This window comes from Astatotilapia calliptera, chromosome 20 (assembly GCF_964374335.1).
Source record: "Astatotilapia calliptera chromosome 20, fAstCal68.1, whole genome shotgun sequence".
Lineage (NCBI taxonomy): Eukaryota > Metazoa > Chordata > Actinopteri > Cichliformes > Cichlidae > Astatotilapia > Astatotilapia calliptera.
The window spans coordinates 8,385,969-8,404,406 of record NC_137441.1 but is presented as its reverse complement, the minus strand read 5'-3'; the positions used below and the strand labels follow the sequence as shown (position 1 = coordinate 8,404,406).

Genomic DNA, 18,438 nt, shown 5'->3' with positions numbered 1-18,438 from the left:
AAGACCAAACAAAAGAAGGAAGAAAAAAAAAAAGAAGCCAATTTTCTTTTTCAGCAATCCAACCTAGCAGCATAACTCTGAAGGTGACAACTAAACAGGTACTGCCAGGTATCATTTTCTTTTATAGCTTTTAAGGCAAAAGGCTCAACAGTGGATCAGAGGGTTGAATTGAAATTTGCAATTTACTTCAAGTAAGAACCAAGACATCCATTGAGGCAAATCAATTCTATTCTGTATTTATACCATGCAGTTTTGGACATCAAAAATTGTTTTTTTCTCCTTGTAACACACTTTACAAACCACCTTATTTACCACAAAACCTAGGGACTGCTTTGCCAATACCAAAGGGACTAAGTATATTCTTCAAAAAATGTCCAATTATAAAATAGACTTCTAGCAACACCAATTTTTTTTTTTTCCCAAACAGAATACTTGGTTTCAAGTATGAATATCCCATGCAAATATTTATAGCTTTTCTTTTGACTAATATAACTGGTGAAAAGCATGCAGCTCCAAACACAAAATTTATAATACTCCTGCCTATGTCTGAATATGTTACGGACTGAGTAAATGTGATTAATGTCTAAAGGCAAATCAAGGTTTCTATGGCACTAAATGGGTGTAGCTTAGGTGCATTTTTTTTGTCAAATATAGGCTATTTAACGTGTGATCGTATCTACTGAAGACCACCTTGTCCCTCTTGTTTTACTGTACTGTAAGGCAATCTCAATGGAATGGATGAATATGAATGTTGAATTCATCTGAACTCCTGTCCTCCGTTTACCTTGTAGGCTACACTCCACACAATATGTATAGAGAAAGAAAAGTGATATTTCACAACAGTAAGCCTATACACCAATGATGATGCCAAAAGAAATATCCAGACTTTCGATGCAGGAAGACTACTACACACACAGTATAATATGCAGAGAATCATTTTACTACATGCTACCTGTATAATCATATCTATGCAAGACAAATGAAGAGCAACAGTTTAAAGTCGGGAGAAAGCAATTTGTCCTGCTCTAAACTGACCCTACATTCATTTCAGTCAGAAAATTCATGGCTCAGATTTGATGGTCAGACTGTAAACTGCTTGAATGCATAAATCCATTGCTGCTTTACTAAGAGGGGTTTCCCCCCTTAACACATTTTGGCAATCAGGCCTTTTTTTTTGTGACCAAAGATTATGACATCTAACCCGCATTTAAATCTTCCATTGGCATTTATGCTTTGATTTACTAAACTGGCCTAAATGGATGGCAGTGCAATATTTGTGCTGCACACTATTACACACGCACGTGCGCTATTGCTACAAGTGGACCTTTCATTGCTTTCCGTTTCTGACTCCAGATATATTGTATATGCTCCATTTGTTTAATCGTTGCTATATCAAAATCGTGATCTAGCTCCGTGCACAATCATTCAGTTATTACTGGTACACACAAATAATAATTATAATAATAATGAAAAAAAAGCATGTATAAGAACACTGTAATAAAACAAAAGGATTCAGTTACGACTTGTATAGTTGCAAGGGGCAATGGCTCCATTTACTAGTCAGATATGGACATCACAAGAGGCAAGCAAAAAAAAATTTAAAAAAGGACACCCCTGCCTGGACAGGCTGGCCTGACAGCACCTACTGATGGCAGAAAGAGTATGCAGTTTTTGAGGAGCCTGCCTGAGGTGTTTAAAAATCATTGGACTGACTTTAAGTGACTTAGACCAGAGTCTATCGTCAGCAGTAGGCTGGGTAATGTAACCATATCACGCTGCTGGGCCATGCACCCAGAAACCGATAACTCAAGTGAGCGGGCAGTGGACACTGTCCCCAAAAATACACCTTTTTTTTTTTTTCTTTCTTTTTTTCCCTATTTTAAATAATGCATTGTTGGAGTACAATTTCATTGCAGCCTTTGCTTGTCTTTTTACAACCCTTCTTTCCTGTTTTCAGCAGCATTACACATGCATGTAAACATAAGTACATACATTACATCTGCTCTATTTTGCACACTTAGAACCTGAATGTACTAAAGTGCGTGCTTGACTATCTAATTAAGTGCTGTGGGATTGGGGTTAAAAAGGAATTAAATTATGGAACATCCCATCAAGAAGAAAAGTGTAGACATAATAATCCTGCAGAGATCTGATTGGATTAATAAATTCTGCCTGTTGTTTCAGCACAGATCCTGAGATTACAACAAAGTATGTACCTATCCCCAGTAATATTATATTGGTTCTCGAGAAAACTATAAACTAATCAAGAGAACGAAGGCCGGGGTTCACCAATTAGTTTCGCGTCATTTCAGTCAGTTATAGAGGTTGTATTAAATGCAAACTATGAATCATGAACTCAGAAATCACTGCCCTAACGTGTACTATTGTCAGTTTTAGAAAACCAAGTTAAATACAATTATGAGAAAGTGTTTTTGTAAGATGTATTTAACAACATAGCCTAGCCTAGGTCCTCATCTCTCATCCAGTCAACTAACGTGTGCAATTGTGCCACTTCATTACCTGTGGATATGAAGTTATCGCGCCAATGAAAACAATCTGACTCAGTGTAATTTAACCACCAGCCGATGGTTTTTAAAAATAAAAACAACAACAAAATAGCATAGGTACAACATCTAAAAGTCACAAACAGCTCTAGTGGTCCGATACAATCATCTTTAGTATGCTTAGTACCAGAAAATGGGGTGAAGAGACAAAAAAAATGAACACAAAAAAAGCACATATTTGGATTTCTGCTATTCCTGAAATCTAAATAACAGGTATTGGCCTAAGCAAAGATCCCTCTTTTTCCTCTTAGCCCTATTTGATTCTATTAGGGATTTCAAACTCCCTGGTCTTTGATAATGCCGGGACACAAAGATAAGCCGGGCAGTTTTATTCCCACTAGATACTGTGGTTTAATGCTGTTCCAATCAAATTGGTGGAGACATGATTGGTCTCAGGGCTCGTCATTCTCTGCCATTAAGCAATCCAACTGAAATGATGTGTTACGTACGGAAGGCATGGGTCAAAAAGGCATTTCATGAGATGCCATAAAGGCAATCCAGTGCATTTGTGTTGACACTGACAGTAAAATGCCCGGCACACAGAGCCATTCGTTTAGTCTTTAGGTTATTTTTCCATGAAATATTAAAAAAAAAAACCCAAAAAACTAACCCCCGAGAAAAAAAGAAAAATCAAAACACATTCCAGGGAAACAAAAGCCCTTGTGACAGTGATTGTCTATTCAATAACGCCAAACAAAAGAAGGCCAAAAGAAAATATTGCTTGAAAACTGCCCAATAAAAATAGCAGACAATACTCCTTAATCTGTTCTAATTGATCAGCGTTTACCGGTTGACATATAAGCTATTAGATGCTTAAGACTAGTTCATCAGCTCCGAGAAATACTCCTTTAGAGAGAGCTTGTTAAAACCGCAATGCTGATGGCCGGTTCAACTTCAGAAACACAAAGAGCAAAAACATCATTAGCGCCAAAACCCAAAATTGATCACTCTTTTCAACAATCAGGTCATTCAGATTCTAAAATCTTTTCCTTAAAAACACTGTTAAAGAGATGGGAAATAAATTGAAATGGCTTGTTCACTTATGTGCTCAGATATATGATGCTTTGATGAGGTGTTGTTGGCAGATATTACTAGTAAAGCCTTCATCTAGAATAAACAAGGCCTCAGTCAGTCACTATCCTACAGTAGTTCTCTAGTCCTACAAAAAGAGAACATTAGGCCTACGGACCCTGGGTGAAGATGAAGCAGCTGCTAAACGAGTTGACGAGGTATATCGAGATCTATTGTCTTTCTCTATACAGTACAGTTCATCTCAAATAAATAATTTATAGCCATAGTAGTGTTGATCAACTTTGGTCATAACTTATATGCTTAGAAACATTCTAGCTTAACAAACACTTATTTAGCATCTTTAAAAAAAAGTCAGCCAGCATTAAGAACAGATCGATGTTACGATGCTGACCCGAGCATGGCTCTCCTTTGGAAGGAGAGCATGCCAATGTATTCAGCAGCATTACCAAATTATCTTAAAATGCCAAACAATTCTAGGCCGTACATTTAAAGTACACTATGGAATTAACATCTTTGTGACCCTTTTCCAAATTTGCAGATTGTACTGTAGTACACAAGCATTGCACTCTGAAGCTAAATTTAGATTTTTCCCTTGTGTGGTTCCTTCATAAAAATCTAGGCTAACGGACAATTTAAAAACAAAATTAAAAAGAAAAAAAAGAAAGTAATTACCATAAAAAACAAAGAAACTCTTTGATCATTAATTTGGGAAGGCTGTATGTTCCTCTACAAGGTCACTGCAACTGATTTAACATGATATGACTTTCTTTATAGTGAGTGATATGAAGCGAAATACAGTCGAGGATAAAGACATGCTCTTAAATGTTGGTTATATAACTATGTCAACATGATTTTAAAGGGTTAAATGATTTAGAGATGGCCAGATTGCTAGTGTTTATTTTGAATGCCACACTTTATCTGAGTGACCTTGTAGAGCAATGTGCCTCTACATATTAAGCACTATTAGGAGATGGAGGAATGGGATCTAATTGCATATTAGGTTTGACTGCACCTCAAGAGAAGACCAAACACTCACGCACACACAGACACACAAACACATACATACACAGAAAACAGACATGTGGGTGGGTGCTCTCCTGGTCCTCTGGGCCATTTTAAAGGGAGTCGCCCCCTGGTGGTGATGATGGTGATAGCAGCTGACTGAGAGGGCCGTGTGGCCTCACTCAGACAGACACCCGTCGAGGCCAACTGGTGCACCGTGACGGTCTTTGACGTAGCCGTTGTGGAGGCCGTTGCTGGGCAGCGGGGCGCAGGCGGCAGTGATGCCGCAGTGCTTCAACAAGTTGAGACCCGGGGAGGGGGAGACTGTAGGAGAGGAGCAGGAGCAGGAGGAAGGGTCCCGCTGGGGGAAAGGCTTCATGGTAGAGAGGATCAGAGCCAGGCAGTCAGCCACGTCCTTGTTGGGAGCACAGGCCAGAGCTGGGGTGTGTCCTGTTCCACATCAAAATGCACATTAGAGCATCATGTGTCAGAGATTTTCTAATCAATATTGGAACTACCGATAATTAACTAATGAAACATTTAAACAATTAAAAAGTAACTCAGTGGTACAATTTCAGAGAAATACTACATTTTCTTAATTCTAATTGCTTAGTTTGCCTCAGCTCCCCCTCTTAAAGCTCTTATTACTGACTCACTTCCAGTATATGGTTTGTTGTCCACAGGCATCGGTAAACCACTTTAATATTCAGTATAGCTCAACTTCTGAACACTCGCCTCATACATTGTTGCTTCCATCTCAGTGGCCAATCAAAATCAAGGGGTGAGACTTGCATCAACATCGTCTACAATGATCCTGTCTGTCACTGTCATCCAGCACTGAAGAAGGAAGCTTTTGTAACTAAGCAATAATAAGCACTTCAGAAAAAACCCTCTACAAATTAGATCACAGGCACACCCAGTGCAAAAGCAGCTGCCTTTGGACAATGACCCTCAGAGCACTGAAAGGCCACTGCTCACTACCTGCACAGCCACATGTATGCAAAGTCTGTGTTAGTTAGTGAACACAATGAAATGTTTTACATCTGAAGAAAGAGACATTTTGCACATTAGGTTATTAAGGTAATAGATCTTTTTCTTTCACCGCTGGCTACCTGCACATAAAGGGCCAAAATCCAATAAGTAATGGCTTTAATATCATTCCACTGCCTGCATATTTAACCCATGTGCCATTAATAAAGATCACAAGTTTCAGTAATAATATAGAGCTAAAAACAAAAAGAACACTTGGATATAATGGTAGCAGTGTTTGGTGGCCAATGCATGTTTGTTTACCAGACCTATTAAAATCTGCTTTCAACATTACTTCCCTCAAACAGTAACAAGATTAACAAAATAAATGAACTGATTAAAAATGGACTGCCTTTTGTGTTCTTATCTATAGAAAAACGAAACAAACTGAAAAATCTCAATTTCGGTGTTGCTCACCTTCCTCATCCACAGCCAGCACCGTGGCTCCTCTACTCAGCAGTGCCTGCACCACCGTAGCCAGGCCATTGCGTGCTGCAAGATGGAGGGGCCTGTGGACAAACAAGGTAGTGTGTGGGAAAATAAATAAATAAATAAATAAATGCAAGTCATGATATTCAATAAAAGATCCATCCTAAATCCAATGCTCAGATGTAGATCCTAGTGATAGTAATTAAATTCCTGTACATCTGTTACTGCAACATGGCAAAATATCTTCTTAACAATACAGGGGATAAATTCTACAAATTAATTAACCTAAATTAAGTAAATTCCTGCATGAAAAATGTAATATATTAACACTTTACAGTTGAAAGGGAGAAAAAAAAAATCACGTTTGAAAAAACATGGACTATGCAGCATGTTGTGGGTGTCAGTCTAATTCCACATATACAAAAAAATCTATTGTTGGTTTAAAATGTTGCCAAGTTCTCACATTTGCAGAGCACTGTTGGTGGCATTTATCAGAGTGGGACTGTGGATCTCGCCCAAAATCAGCAGGGCGCACATCTCATGAGCCTGAGGAATAAAACAAATGACCATTAAATAAATAAATAAATAAATAAAACAATAATAATAATAATAATAATAAAATGTCAACAGAAAGATATTCCTTAGAGAATCCTGTGATCTGAGGATCTTGTGAAAAACTAACGTGTACCTTGCTGCAGGCCAAGTGCAGGGCAGTGTTCCTATTCTCGTCCAGCAGTGTCAGGTCAGCCTTGGCCCGGTGAAGGAGGATGGCTGGACAACACCCAAGACACAAAATTTGTTTTTTGTTTTTTTGTTGCACTAATTTGCCTTTTTCTTATTGTTATAGAAATGTTTCACATTCTGCAACAAAAACGAAATCCCACATAAGTAACAGTTGTAGTACTTACCCACGGTGCCGCTGTGTCCCTTGTCAGCTGCTACCATCAGAGCAGAGCGTCCACTTTTGTCCACTGCATTGATGTCTGCTCCATGACGAAGCACAAGCTGAAGTCCTGCGACATCCTCAGCAAATGCAGCAGCATGCAGTGGGGTCCTATAGAGACAGGAAACAAAAAAACCCCAAAACAAACAAAACCCTGTTAAATGTCTGTGCTTACGAGCCAACTTTCCTGTCAAGCTCTTTGCGGTCAAACAGGACCAGGCTGCTGTACGTCTTTTTAAATTGTCTTTTATGCCCCCTTTATTAAAGATCTGTTTCGGATATTCCACCAAGATCTCCCAGTCGAGAATGTGGGAAAATGTTTGCCCATTTATAAACTATGTAACATTTAACTCCACATCCTATCCCTATATTTTTGTTTATAGCCAAAATCACACTAAATCACAACAACAGTTGCCTCAAGGTGCTTTGTACTGTAAGGTACCCCTACAAGCAGGAAACCCCAACAATAACCACAATTTGGTAACCACAATTGCTCCACATTGGTCATCTTTTGCACAGTCTAAAAGTCCCAGGTTTTTGTTTTTTTTTTCTAAATTGAACAAATTTATTCCTAAAAACCTGATAAAGTACTTTTCATTCTGCAGCCTCACCTTCCTTTGGCATCTCTGGTGTTAATCATGTGGACCCCAGAGGTTTCCAGCAGTCTTTCTGCAGCACCGCAGTGGCCATTCATCCTATCAGCAAGAAAACCATGTTAATGAAAAGTTAATGTTATCTAAAGGTAATTCGTTTTTCCAGACCAAGATACTCACAGAGCACAGTGCAGGGGGGTGAAAGGGTTTCCCTCTTCATGGATAAATGTTTTATATTCAAGTAAAACCTCCAAACAGTCTTCATGCCCTGAGAACAAACACACAAACACACATTTAACATTAGAGACAACAGATGTGACAGTGATTATGTGTAACATTAATGTTTGGGGATTAGGCATTAAACTGAGCAAACCTTTGTAAGCAGCCCAGTGTAATGGGGTGTATTGTTTGTTGTCCAGCAATTTATCTTGTGGGTCTGTTTCCATGGCGGCCTGCACCAGACTGGCCAGGATCTTTGTGTGGCCTCTGGATGCAGCATAGTGCAGCGGTGTCCTACCCTTGGTGTCCCGACATAAAGCAGAAGCTTTGTGCTCCAGCAGGGCTGTCACACACTCATCATGACCCAACACAGCCTGTGCAACGAAAAACAATGGGGAATGAGCTAAACTTCAATGTCAAAAACTGAATTCAGAATATTACTTTTTTTTTTCCCTTTACATTTTACTTCCAAGGAGCCAGACTTTTTCTAAAGTGGTCTTGAACGATAGTATAGTTCTCCAGGCTTTCCAAAGGTCTTTCAAAGTTTTGTTTGGATACTGGCTGCTTTTTCCATTCATTTTTAGTTCAGTGCTTGTACGTGACCAAGTTTTGTTTTTTGTTTTTTCTTTAAAAAAAAAAATAAAAAAAAAATGCCAAAGACAACACAATCTAACATGCATTTGGGTATTTTTGCAGCAACATGCATTTGCATAGGACTAACAGGTGAAAACTTTGTGCATCTGAGTAGTGTCCAGTTTATAAAACATTTGATGACAATTTTACAACTGGAAAAAAGAAAAAAAAAAAATAGGGAGAAAATCCATCAAAGAGCTGAAACAGGACCAGAAAGATGCACCTGGCATTGTCATTGTCATTAGAATTTTCAAACAGGGGCACATGTTAAAAAACCAGCTTTATAGTTACAATGTTGTTTTTGTTTGTTAATAACAACTTCCAAGTTTAATGGCAACATTTAAATTACTATATTTCAAACAGAGATGGCATTTAGGAGTATTCCAGCTTTCTGTCACAGTCCAAAGACATGCATGCTAGGTTAACTGTTGTTTCTTTGACCTACCCCTCTGTGCAAAGCTGTGCTGCCTCTCTTGTCCTTGGCATCTGGCAGGGCACCCTTCTCTAGCAGGAAGTGGACACAGTCAGTGTGTCCTCCGAGAACAGCCAGCATCAGAGGGGTCCTGGATGGGGACAAAAGCAACAAAAAATACACTTTAGCACTGGATGTTCACTCGTCAAGTTAGCTTTAAGCATTAAAAGTTTTTTGAAGCTGAATGAAAAAATAAATAAAAATAAAATAAAAATAAAAATATAAAACAACTCACTGGCCAAATTTGTCTGCCATGTTAGTGAGATCTCCCTCCTCCCCATAATCAATCATCATGCGCAGGCAGTCAGAGTGTCCATTCACAGCTGGAATGTAATAAGATACAAAAGAACAATTACAAGGTAAAAACAAAAACGAAACACAAAATCGACTTGTGGGAAAGAATCACAAACATTGCTGTATCAAGAAATCTTCCAGCTCAGATACCTGAAACATGAATTGGAGTCCACATGAGGCGGTTGTCATTGAGGAGACAGGAAGCCCCCTGGGCCAATAGCACCTCCACACAGCGTGCGTAGCCTTTCTGTGCAGCCAAGTAGAGTACAGAACGGCCTGCAGCGTCCTGCATGTCCACATATGCTGCTGTCTCCGTGAGCACACGCAAAGCCTGCCAGTGGCCCTTATCAGCCTGAACGAGCAGAGGAAGGTAGTCACAATTTTGCATTTAGTTAAGATTATGAAGCTGAAGATGAGCAGAAGTGACTGCAAGTGAGTGCAACACTTACAGCAAGATGCAGTGGACTGACTGGAATGCTGCTCTCTATGTCTCCTAGTGCATTAAAGGACATCTCCAAGAGCTGAAAGCAAGGCAGAAGAATTGATGTTGTGTAATTTAGGAAAGAAACTAGTAAAAGAAAATGTTACATAAATTGTCATTAGCCTCATGAACTAATCCCCAACCTGATGCAAAACGTGTGAGATGACTGATTAATCTATGGGCCAAGTTATTTGGTGAGTTCAAAACAGGAAACTCACCAGCTCCAGATTCTGTTTGTTGCCATGGTAAGCTGCATAGTGAACAGCACTGTAACCCTTTGAATTCACCATTGATGGATCAGCACCATTGTCCAAAAGATGCTCCAAGCAGCTGTTATTAGAAGAAGAAAAAAAAGACATAAAGAAGACATGTAATTTGCCTACAATTAACCGGTTATGGTCAGGTGATGAAAAGACAAAAAAAACAAAACCCCCAAAAAAAACAAAAAACAAAACCAGAACTTACAAGTATGACTCCTTTGCCTCATCCTCATCATTCTGATGGCTCCCAGAAAAATGACGATCAACTCTGAAACAAACGAGAAATGCTTCCATTTAGTCAAACTTTCCTAAATTATGCTGTGACGTGGTTAAAACTTAACTTCTCAAACTTGATGGTTCATATGGGTCATACCGTATTTTCACGACCATAAGACGCACTGTGCTAAAAGGCGCAGTCTCAGTTATGTGTGCCATTACTGTATTTAACACACACATAAGGCGCACTGGATCATAGGGCGCATACAAGTACCGTATGCGTATTTAAAAATAAAGCGGGAGCAAACCTGAGTTCGGTACCTTACTCACATTTTTATTACCAGTAATCGTCATCATCAACAACACACAAGCATACAAGTGTGCGTATTTAAAAATAAAGCAGGAGCAAAACAAAGTTTGGTACTCACATTTTTATCATCAATCAAACCCATCGAAGTCCTCATCCTCTGTGTCTGAATTGAACAGCTGCGCTAAATCTCCATCAAACATGCCAGGTTCACTGTCTTCACCGTCAGAGTCACTTTCCGTGCCGTGCGGCTCCTCGGAAATGATGCCGGCTTTTGCGAAAGCTCGAACAACAGTGCCAGCAGACATGTTAGCCCAAGCATCTACAATCCATTGGCAAATTATGGCGTAACTCGCCCGGCGCTGGTTTCCACTCTTAGTGAAACTGTGGTCTCCATCGGTCATCCATCGCTGGATGTGTTTGTCGCCGATGTGTTTGCTGCAGTAGGAGCGGAAGATGGCCAGCTTTTCCTTATAATCCGCTGGAAGTTGCTGCGCTACCGTAGTCCTGGTCCGGATGGAAAAATGGCACCGTTTCATAAAAAGTGAAAGTGAAACTGCTTTTAGCCGAATGGTGACCGTCGAAACGCTTCTCCCGCTCGTTCTTTGCTCGATGATCGCCTTATGTCCGCGGAAACTCAGCTGCGTCTTCTTGACCTGCCGGAGCTTGTTTTCCAGCTTCCTCCACGTGCGAACCATCGATTCATTAATCTTAAATTCTCTCGCCGCTGCTCGATTTCCATGTTCCTCCGCGTAGCTGATGGCCTTCAGTTTAAACTGTGCTTCGTAAGCGTGTCTCGTTGCCATTTTCAGGGTTGTTAAAACAACGATGTCCTGCATAACGCACATACCTGTTCTTTTATACAGGTATGTGCAATAAAGTCAACGCACACACTTCACCCTTTAGCGTTCTCATGGTGTTCTCTACTACGTCCTCCTTACAACACACAGGGCGCACTGCGCTATAGGGCGCGCCGCACTTTTTGAAGAAAATCTAAGACTTTTAAGTGCGCCTTATGGTTGTGAAAATACGGTATATAGAGTCATATTTGTCTGTATAGGCTGGCGAGAACAGTTTATCCGATACAGAGGAAAACGTAGTGTCTGCTGTGAGTAGTGCTCAGACCTTAACATGGAGAAACAAAATAATTCTTCCACAAACACATGGCACAAAATACCAGATCCACCTCAACAAGTGTACACCTGCATTTAAAGGGTGCAGGACCGTGAAGACAGCCGGTTTGAAAGAGGAGTAAACAAGGGACCACATCCACTGTGAACAACCATCGTTTAGGCTACGTTCACACTGCAGGTCTTAATGCTCAATTCCGATTTTTTGATCAAATCCGATTTTTTTGTCTGCTCGTTCACACTACAAATAAAATGCGACAGCAAACGCTCTCTAGTGTGAACGCTCAAAGCGGCCCGCATGCGCAAAAGAAGACTTCACACACAACGCGCTCTGTTTAGACCCAGAGCAACAGTATTGTTTGACTGATGGCCCTTAATATAAAGACTTCGGTCTTCACGTTTCCCAATTTTTGCTTTAAGTTATTTTGTTATTTACATAATAATGTAAATAACCTAATAATTATCCTTATTGCTGTTTTAGAGAGGAGCGGTGCTTCAAAGGATAGCTGTAGATTTCTGTCAGAATCTGCAGATTATACAGTACAAATAAAATGTTTACATTGTCTTCCCAACAGTTTCACTGACATCTACACTGGATGGCCAGGAAGCGTTCGCGATGTCTTCTCGGGCGCTTCTCTGGCGCTGATAATTGGCTTCAGTCTTGTGTCGGTGACGTAAAAGGCGGATTTAATGCGACTTGACCGTTCAAACAGCAGTCGCTTTCTAAAACATCGGATATGTATCGGATTCAGTACCACATACGAAAGTGACCCAGATCGGATTTGAAAATATCGGATTTGTGCCGTTCACACTGTCATAGCATGATCGGATATGGGTCGCATAGGGTCAAAAAAATCGGATTTGATGCGCTTTCGCCTGCAGTGTGAACGTAGCCTTAGAGGTGGTGGATTATGACACCACTTATCAGCCACTGATGATTCAGTTTTGAGATGCCTTCCCAGGCATTTCAACCCCATCTCACACCTTGCATCAAAGTGTGAGCTGCTGTTTTAGAACACCCAAATACCTAAAACAACCATCACATGTTTGAGAACTGAAGAAGCTTCTTGGACTGGGGTCTCAAACTTGTGGCCCACGTGAAAAAACATAATGCAGTTTGGCCCTTGAAGTTACTTTTTTTTGTTAGGGAGGATTTGTTTGTTGTTAAGTGCAATGTTAAAATAAGTTCTTTAAAAAGCAAAAAAAAATATTTAATATGAAGGCAATATGAGCAGAATGTACAAACATGTTGAGGGATTGGCTGTGTTTAGTCCAGTGAAAAAGTTATTTGTAAAGAAAAAATTTTCACTAGCAGTCAAAAACTAACGTGTACACTTCGGCCTGTGCTTTTATTTTGTTAAATACGAACAAAATTATAGCAGAAGTGCTGCCATGTGTAAGGCCAGAAAGAGAGTACCAATTTGTTTATTTGGTAGTTAGTAAAGTGGCCCTCATATGAGATGACAGTGCCAGCAGTAGCCTACAGCTCATTTAAGTTTGAGACCCCTGCTTTTGGATGAGAGGCAAAATAACGTATCTATATTACAAGTTTTTAAAATCAGCCAGCCATTTTTCTAAAATAACAGTTGACTTTTTGACTTGGGCTGAATTTGGTAGCTTGTATTGACTCGGTCTTTTCAAACAGAAAACAGAGAGAAGGAGATTAACAAGTGTCTAACCTGCTGAAGGCTTGAGAGGCAGCAGAATAGTGCAGGGGAGTACAGCCTGTCTGGTCAGGCTCGTTGACCTCAGCGCCAGCGCTCACCAGGGTCACAGTGCACTGGTACCTCCCATTAGCAGCCGCATAGTGCAACGGTGTCCTGCAGACAGAAAAAAGTCCTCACTTTGAATTCTAACCTGTGTTGAGTATGCAGGACATGATACTCAGATGCTGTTTAAAACCAGATGACACCTGAACAAGATGAGCAGGACTCACCTTCCCATTATGTCCCTCTTATTCAAGTCGGTACCGCTACTTAAAAGCAAGTTCAGACATTCAACATTTCTGGAAAAAAAACAAACAAAAAAAAAGATCATGAGAATAAATGAAATGGAAGTAAACAATTTAATGTAATGCATGTGCAACATTTCTGCTCATTTTAATATTTTAGTGTTAAACCAGATTCTGCATCTCACCCTCCAGAGGCAGCAGCGTGTAGACAGGTCCTCCCAAAGTTGTCAGGGGTGTTTATGTCAAACCCAGCTGATAGTACATGCTCTTTACTCATAGATGAAACTATACTATACAGCTGACCTGTGGGGCAATGAGCAAACAGCTGGAGGTAACAACTATCTCAAAGTAATACACAGACACAGATGGTAAGGGATTAGTGTAAAGAAGAGTGCACACATTTATTAAACAAACCTGAGGAGAGTAACTTGCGACAACAGTCTGAAAACCCGTACAGCACAGCTAAGTGCAAGGGGAACATTCCATGGATCCCACGTCTGCAAAGAAGAAACAAAACAGTCGATGGTACAAATGCATCTACTTACAACCAAGCGTCTTACATCGTGAAACATAAACTTTAATGCACCCTCATATTGGGCTATGCTTTAAACCATTTCTATAACCTCACAGTAACATTACTACATCAGCAACACCACTTAAAGTTGTCTGATACCTGGCCGTGTCTGCTCCGTTGGTCATCAGAGTGCTGATCAGCAGTTCATGGCCGTACTTAGCAGCAACGTGGAGAGGGGTATTGCCATACTTATCCACACAATCAATTTCCCCACCTGACGGAAATCAGAGTACAGGGAGTAAATCAAAGACCCATTAACAGAAGAGAAAGAGACAGTGACATGATCTTATAATAAAATAAAAATAAATATGAGACCGGACACTCTGTGTTACCATTTTGGATGAGGATCTGAGAGCGTGTAAAGCGTCCGTGAATGGCTGCCATGTGCAGGGGGCTCTTCCCTTCTTTGCTCTGCAGGGGGTAACAATCACATTTCAGGGTAGATCTTATGCATGGGGGGCATATTTGCCTTTTTAGATAGTGGAGCAGTGAAGATAGACAGAAAAGTAGAGAGCAAGAGAGAAAGAGGGAAGACAGCCCAGACTTAAACCTGGGCCGGTGCACTCTGGCACTAGGATAAAGGCACCTATAGATTTTCGTTTGATAATTTTCTTCAACAAAAATGTGCAGTAATATTCTTATTAAGGCACTGTAAACTAGAAACTGAGAAATCATAAATGGTAAATGAAACCTTGGGACCTGGATTTCGTTTGGTTCTTTTTTTTCTTAATATTTGTATATGTTGTCAGAATGGCCAAAGGATCGAATAATCTGATCAACCCATCTACAACTATTCCAACTCTGACTCTTGCAAAGCTGCCCTAAATAAAAATGTGGAGTTTCACTACTTTCAGAAGCAGTGAAATAAAGTAAACAAGAAGAAGAACCAAAACAGCTACCTGCTGGTTGACATCTGCCCCATTGTTGACCAGCAACTCCAGACAGAGGGCACCGTTGGTGGAGACGGCAGCCAGGTGCAGAGGGGTGTAGCCACACTTGTTGGGTTGGTTAACATTAGCTCCATGGTTCACCAGCTCTGTAGCCACAGCTTCTTGCCCCATGTAGCAAGCCACATGAAGCGCAGTGTTTCCAAAGCCATTGGGCTCATCAATCTGACAATAAAACAGAACAAAACGACATCAGAATGTGCCAAAAGCCTGAAAAATAAATAAAGTGCACCCTGAGCTGCTCTCAGACGCTCACAATTTATAAACCAGACATGAGGGAAGACTACTTTGGCTTTTCTAAAGGTAAATATTTCTTGCATAGTTACTCACATCTGCCCCCATCCTAAGCAGGTACTTTACAATTTCAATGTGACCACTTGCAGCAGCAGCATGGAGAGGTGTGTAGCCCTGTTTGTCCTTGCAGCTCTTGTCAGCACTGCGCGACACCAGTAACTTCACAACCTCTAGATGCCCTGTGGATAATACAAGAAAGACACAATTCATTACAAGTTCTACTTATTTCAACAGATTAAAAGCCCAGGCCGGCACTTGTCATCATTCCTGTAAGTGCTATTTGGCAAGAAAAGTAAAACTTGCTTACCCAGGTAAGCAGCACAGTGGATAGGCTGTCTCTCCTTCTTATCGATGGCACTCAGGTTGGACCCTTTGTTCAGCAGCAGCTTAACCATCTGCAAGACAAATTGAAGGAACTTTATTGCAAAGAAAACACTATGTCCTTCAAAAACAAAGCAAATCACTTAAGCCTCACCTCCTGGAAACCACTCTGCGCCGCATGGTGCAGGGCAGTCCTGCCACTGCGATCTGCCATGTTCACGTTGCTCAGCTGGGTCAGCAGGGCCTCTGCGCAGCGCGAGGCACGGTTGGCAGCAGCCACATGCAGAGGCGTCTGCCAGAACTTGTCACGTGCATTTGCGTCAGCTCCGCGCCTCAGCAGCAGACCCACTGCCCTCTGGGAAGAGGGAAGCAATCACCACAGCTTAAGGTGCATATCACATCTGCAGCTTCCCACATTTAATTTAGTGCAGTTCATGAGTGTGTAAGTCTAAATAAGAATTATAATCTCTGTAAATTAATACATAAAAGACTTAGATGATGAGGTCATCTGACTGGGAAATCATCAGTCTTAAACGAAAAAAAAGGAAATACATTGCTTACGTCATTCCTGGAAGCAGCTGCCCTGTGCAAGGGGGTCAACCATATATGGTCTTTAGCATTTACACTGGCACCTGTGATACAGAAACAGAAACACTATTACATACTATATTACATAGTAGATTTTAATTATATTTCAGGTGATACAGAGGTCGAGTGAACCAAGAATGAGCAAGCTTATTTTTGTGGAACAATGATCAGGTGTTAGGATTACTTGCTAACAGAGGTGACCAATACTTAATGCACAGATAGATGGACGCAATTCAGTCACCTGATTCAATGAGGAGGTCCATTATATGGACGTCTCCCACACAGGCAGCAGCATGAAGTGGCGTACGACGCTCTTGGTCCTGATATGCGGGGGGAAAAAATTAAAAGGTATTTTTTTGGGGGTAACGTCCTTCAAAATCATGATCATGGTAACTGAATCTGCTTCATACCAGTGCATTGACATCCTCCTTTTTGTGCAATAATAGTTGAACTTCTTCAGCATTGCGACTGAAGATGGCCTGGACCAGAGGAGGCTGCAATACAGGAACATCAGTCAAATTACCGCAAAAAATAACGTTGCAAAAAAATTACGTGCAGCCGGAGCGCTGACTCTTATACGACCATCACACATCATCTACGTCTCATCTGAGGAGGTTAAACCATCGTTAAAGCAGTCAACTGCGCAGTGGAGAGGTTAAATGTACTCCCGTGACATTAAATGTTTCACTGAATATTTTTACTGTGTGTAACTGAATGGGTTTCTTGTTTGCTTCCAGCAGATACACCAAGCCTTTGGCTGAGGCCTATAGGCCATTTTTACTTACGTCAGCTAGCCAAATGGCTTCTGTTAGCTAATTCTGCAACAGAGCTGGCCCTGACCCAGACCAGGGCCTAAACTACACCATCAAAAAAATTAAAAAGTAAAACAAAAAAACCCTCACAGATTAACATTTAAAAGACGAAGATTGCTAATCTTTTCAAATAATACCATTACCATGCGAATATCCGGCTAAATATGCATGCACCCGCCGCGAGCTAATAATGAAAGCAAGCCGTTCGGCGGAGAAGACGTAGTATGTTGCGCACAAGAGCAGAGTCTCTCCCAGCAAATAGACTGCGCCACAGCACAAATTCGGAGCGCTTTCTTCCAGCGTACCTGGTCTGCAATATTGAGTACTCCCATCTCCCAAACTCAGCCAGGACGGAGCTCCTTCATGAGGATAAAACTTCGAGGTATATTGTGGTGCGCTACTGTGTCCTCTTCTTAGACTACACCCATAGCTGATTGCAAACAGAAATACGGTCTCGGTCTGTCACTGTTGTTGTCTGTATCCAGTGTCTGGTCTGCTGATACTGGCTACGACTGTGCGGGTCCGCCTACAGGCGTGGCGGTCTGTTTTCGTCTCCTCGGATAAAATGGCGACACCGTGCGGCAAAAGAACGGTAAAACAGCCCGGCGGTGTGACGTCTGTGGCATGGAAACTTGATTCTGCCACCGAAAAAAAATGTTTTTAAACTTGGAACCTACAAGTTAAAATTTCGGTTAACTTACTCAGTAAGTCGAAATTTCGACTTAGCTCTGCATGACAAAAGAAAAAAAAAATACAACCACTGAAAAACAAAAAAGTTCCACTAATTTCAGGTTATTTCAAACTTTTGACTTAAGAACTCAAAATTTAAAGTAAATTTCTCAATTGTGAGTTATTTTGAAATAGTAGCCAACTCTTTATGATAAATAAATAACCTGACATTTTGAGATATTATCCCAAAATTTTGAATTATGGATGGTAAAAGTGTTCTATTTTGGGGGGTTTGGGGGATTTTTTATTCAACGGTTGAAGAAAAACCCCCAAAACACCATCTGTGGTGGTTACAGTTTAAATACAATAACACTTTATCGCATTGATTAGTCATGTATTCCCTTTTCTATCACTATAACTTAAAACATTAATTCCATCATATTGTTCTGCCCGCTAACTGGCTTTTGGCTGTCATTGCAGAGCCATATCCATGCAAATCTCCATTTCAGTTAAAGGGAGTTCTACTTTTTGTAAAACAAGAGCCAATAAAAAGTACGACATCTCCATTTCCATGTGTGAGAGTGAAACTGAAGTGAAAAATCACAGATGAAAAAAAGTAATGTAGGCCTTGGGTGTAATAATTAAGATCAAGTTAAATATCCAGATTTGCTGGATATT

The 18,438-nt window shown here is 40.6% G+C and overlaps 1 protein-coding gene and 1 long non-coding RNA gene across 2 annotated transcripts; one reads left to right on the top strand and one right to left on the bottom strand.

Annotated features, from left to right (window-relative positions):
• Window positions 1-4,377: 4,377 nt before the first annotated feature.
• On the bottom strand, window positions 4,378-17,605 carry ankrd52a (ankyrin repeat domain 52a). The gene is made up of 28 exons (XM_026155348.2): window positions 17,397-17,605; window positions 16,690-16,773; window positions 16,521-16,599; window positions 16,253-16,323; window positions 15,846-16,046; window positions 15,678-15,765; window positions 15,407-15,549; window positions 15,029-15,241; window positions 14,462-14,540; window positions 14,229-14,343; window positions 13,970-14,052; window positions 13,741-13,858; window positions 13,541-13,609; window positions 13,284-13,424; window positions 10,157-10,219; window positions 9,910-10,021; window positions 9,660-9,731; window positions 9,361-9,562; window positions 9,152-9,239; window positions 8,890-9,007; window positions 7,966-8,185; window positions 7,773-7,860; window positions 7,611-7,694; window positions 6,965-7,110; window positions 6,745-6,827; window positions 6,520-6,602; window positions 6,045-6,136; window positions 4,378-5,048 (listed from the first exon to the last, which is right to left on the bottom strand). The coding sequence occupies exons 1-28, from the start codon at window positions 17,421-17,423 to the stop codon at window positions 4,777-4,779; spliced, it is 3,234 nt and encodes a 1,077-aa protein (XP_026011133.1). The 5' UTR covers window positions 17,424-17,605; the 3' UTR covers window positions 4,378-4,776.
• On the top strand, window positions 16,515-16,971 carry LOC145422963 (uncharacterized). The gene is made up of 2 exons (XR_013904115.1): window positions 16,515-16,627; window positions 16,726-16,971. It is a non-coding gene; the product is annotated as an uncharacterized LOC145422963 (long non-coding RNA).
• Window positions 17,606-18,438: the final 833 nt, after the last annotated feature.

Bases quoted from the DNA above. Each gene is read 5' to 3' on its own strand.
- ankrd52a (XM_026155348.2), bottom strand. From the start codon at position 17,423: ATGGGAGTACTCAATATTGCAGACCAG. The intron at 15,766-15,845 runs GTGAGGCTTAAG...TTTGTCTTGCAG, and splicing joins CGCAGAGTGGTTTCCAGGAG to ATGGTTAAGCTGCTGCTGAA. The intron at 14,053-14,228 runs GTATCAGACAAC...TCTTCTTTGCAG, and splicing joins AACGGAGCAGACACGGCCAG to ACGTGGGATCCATGGAATGT.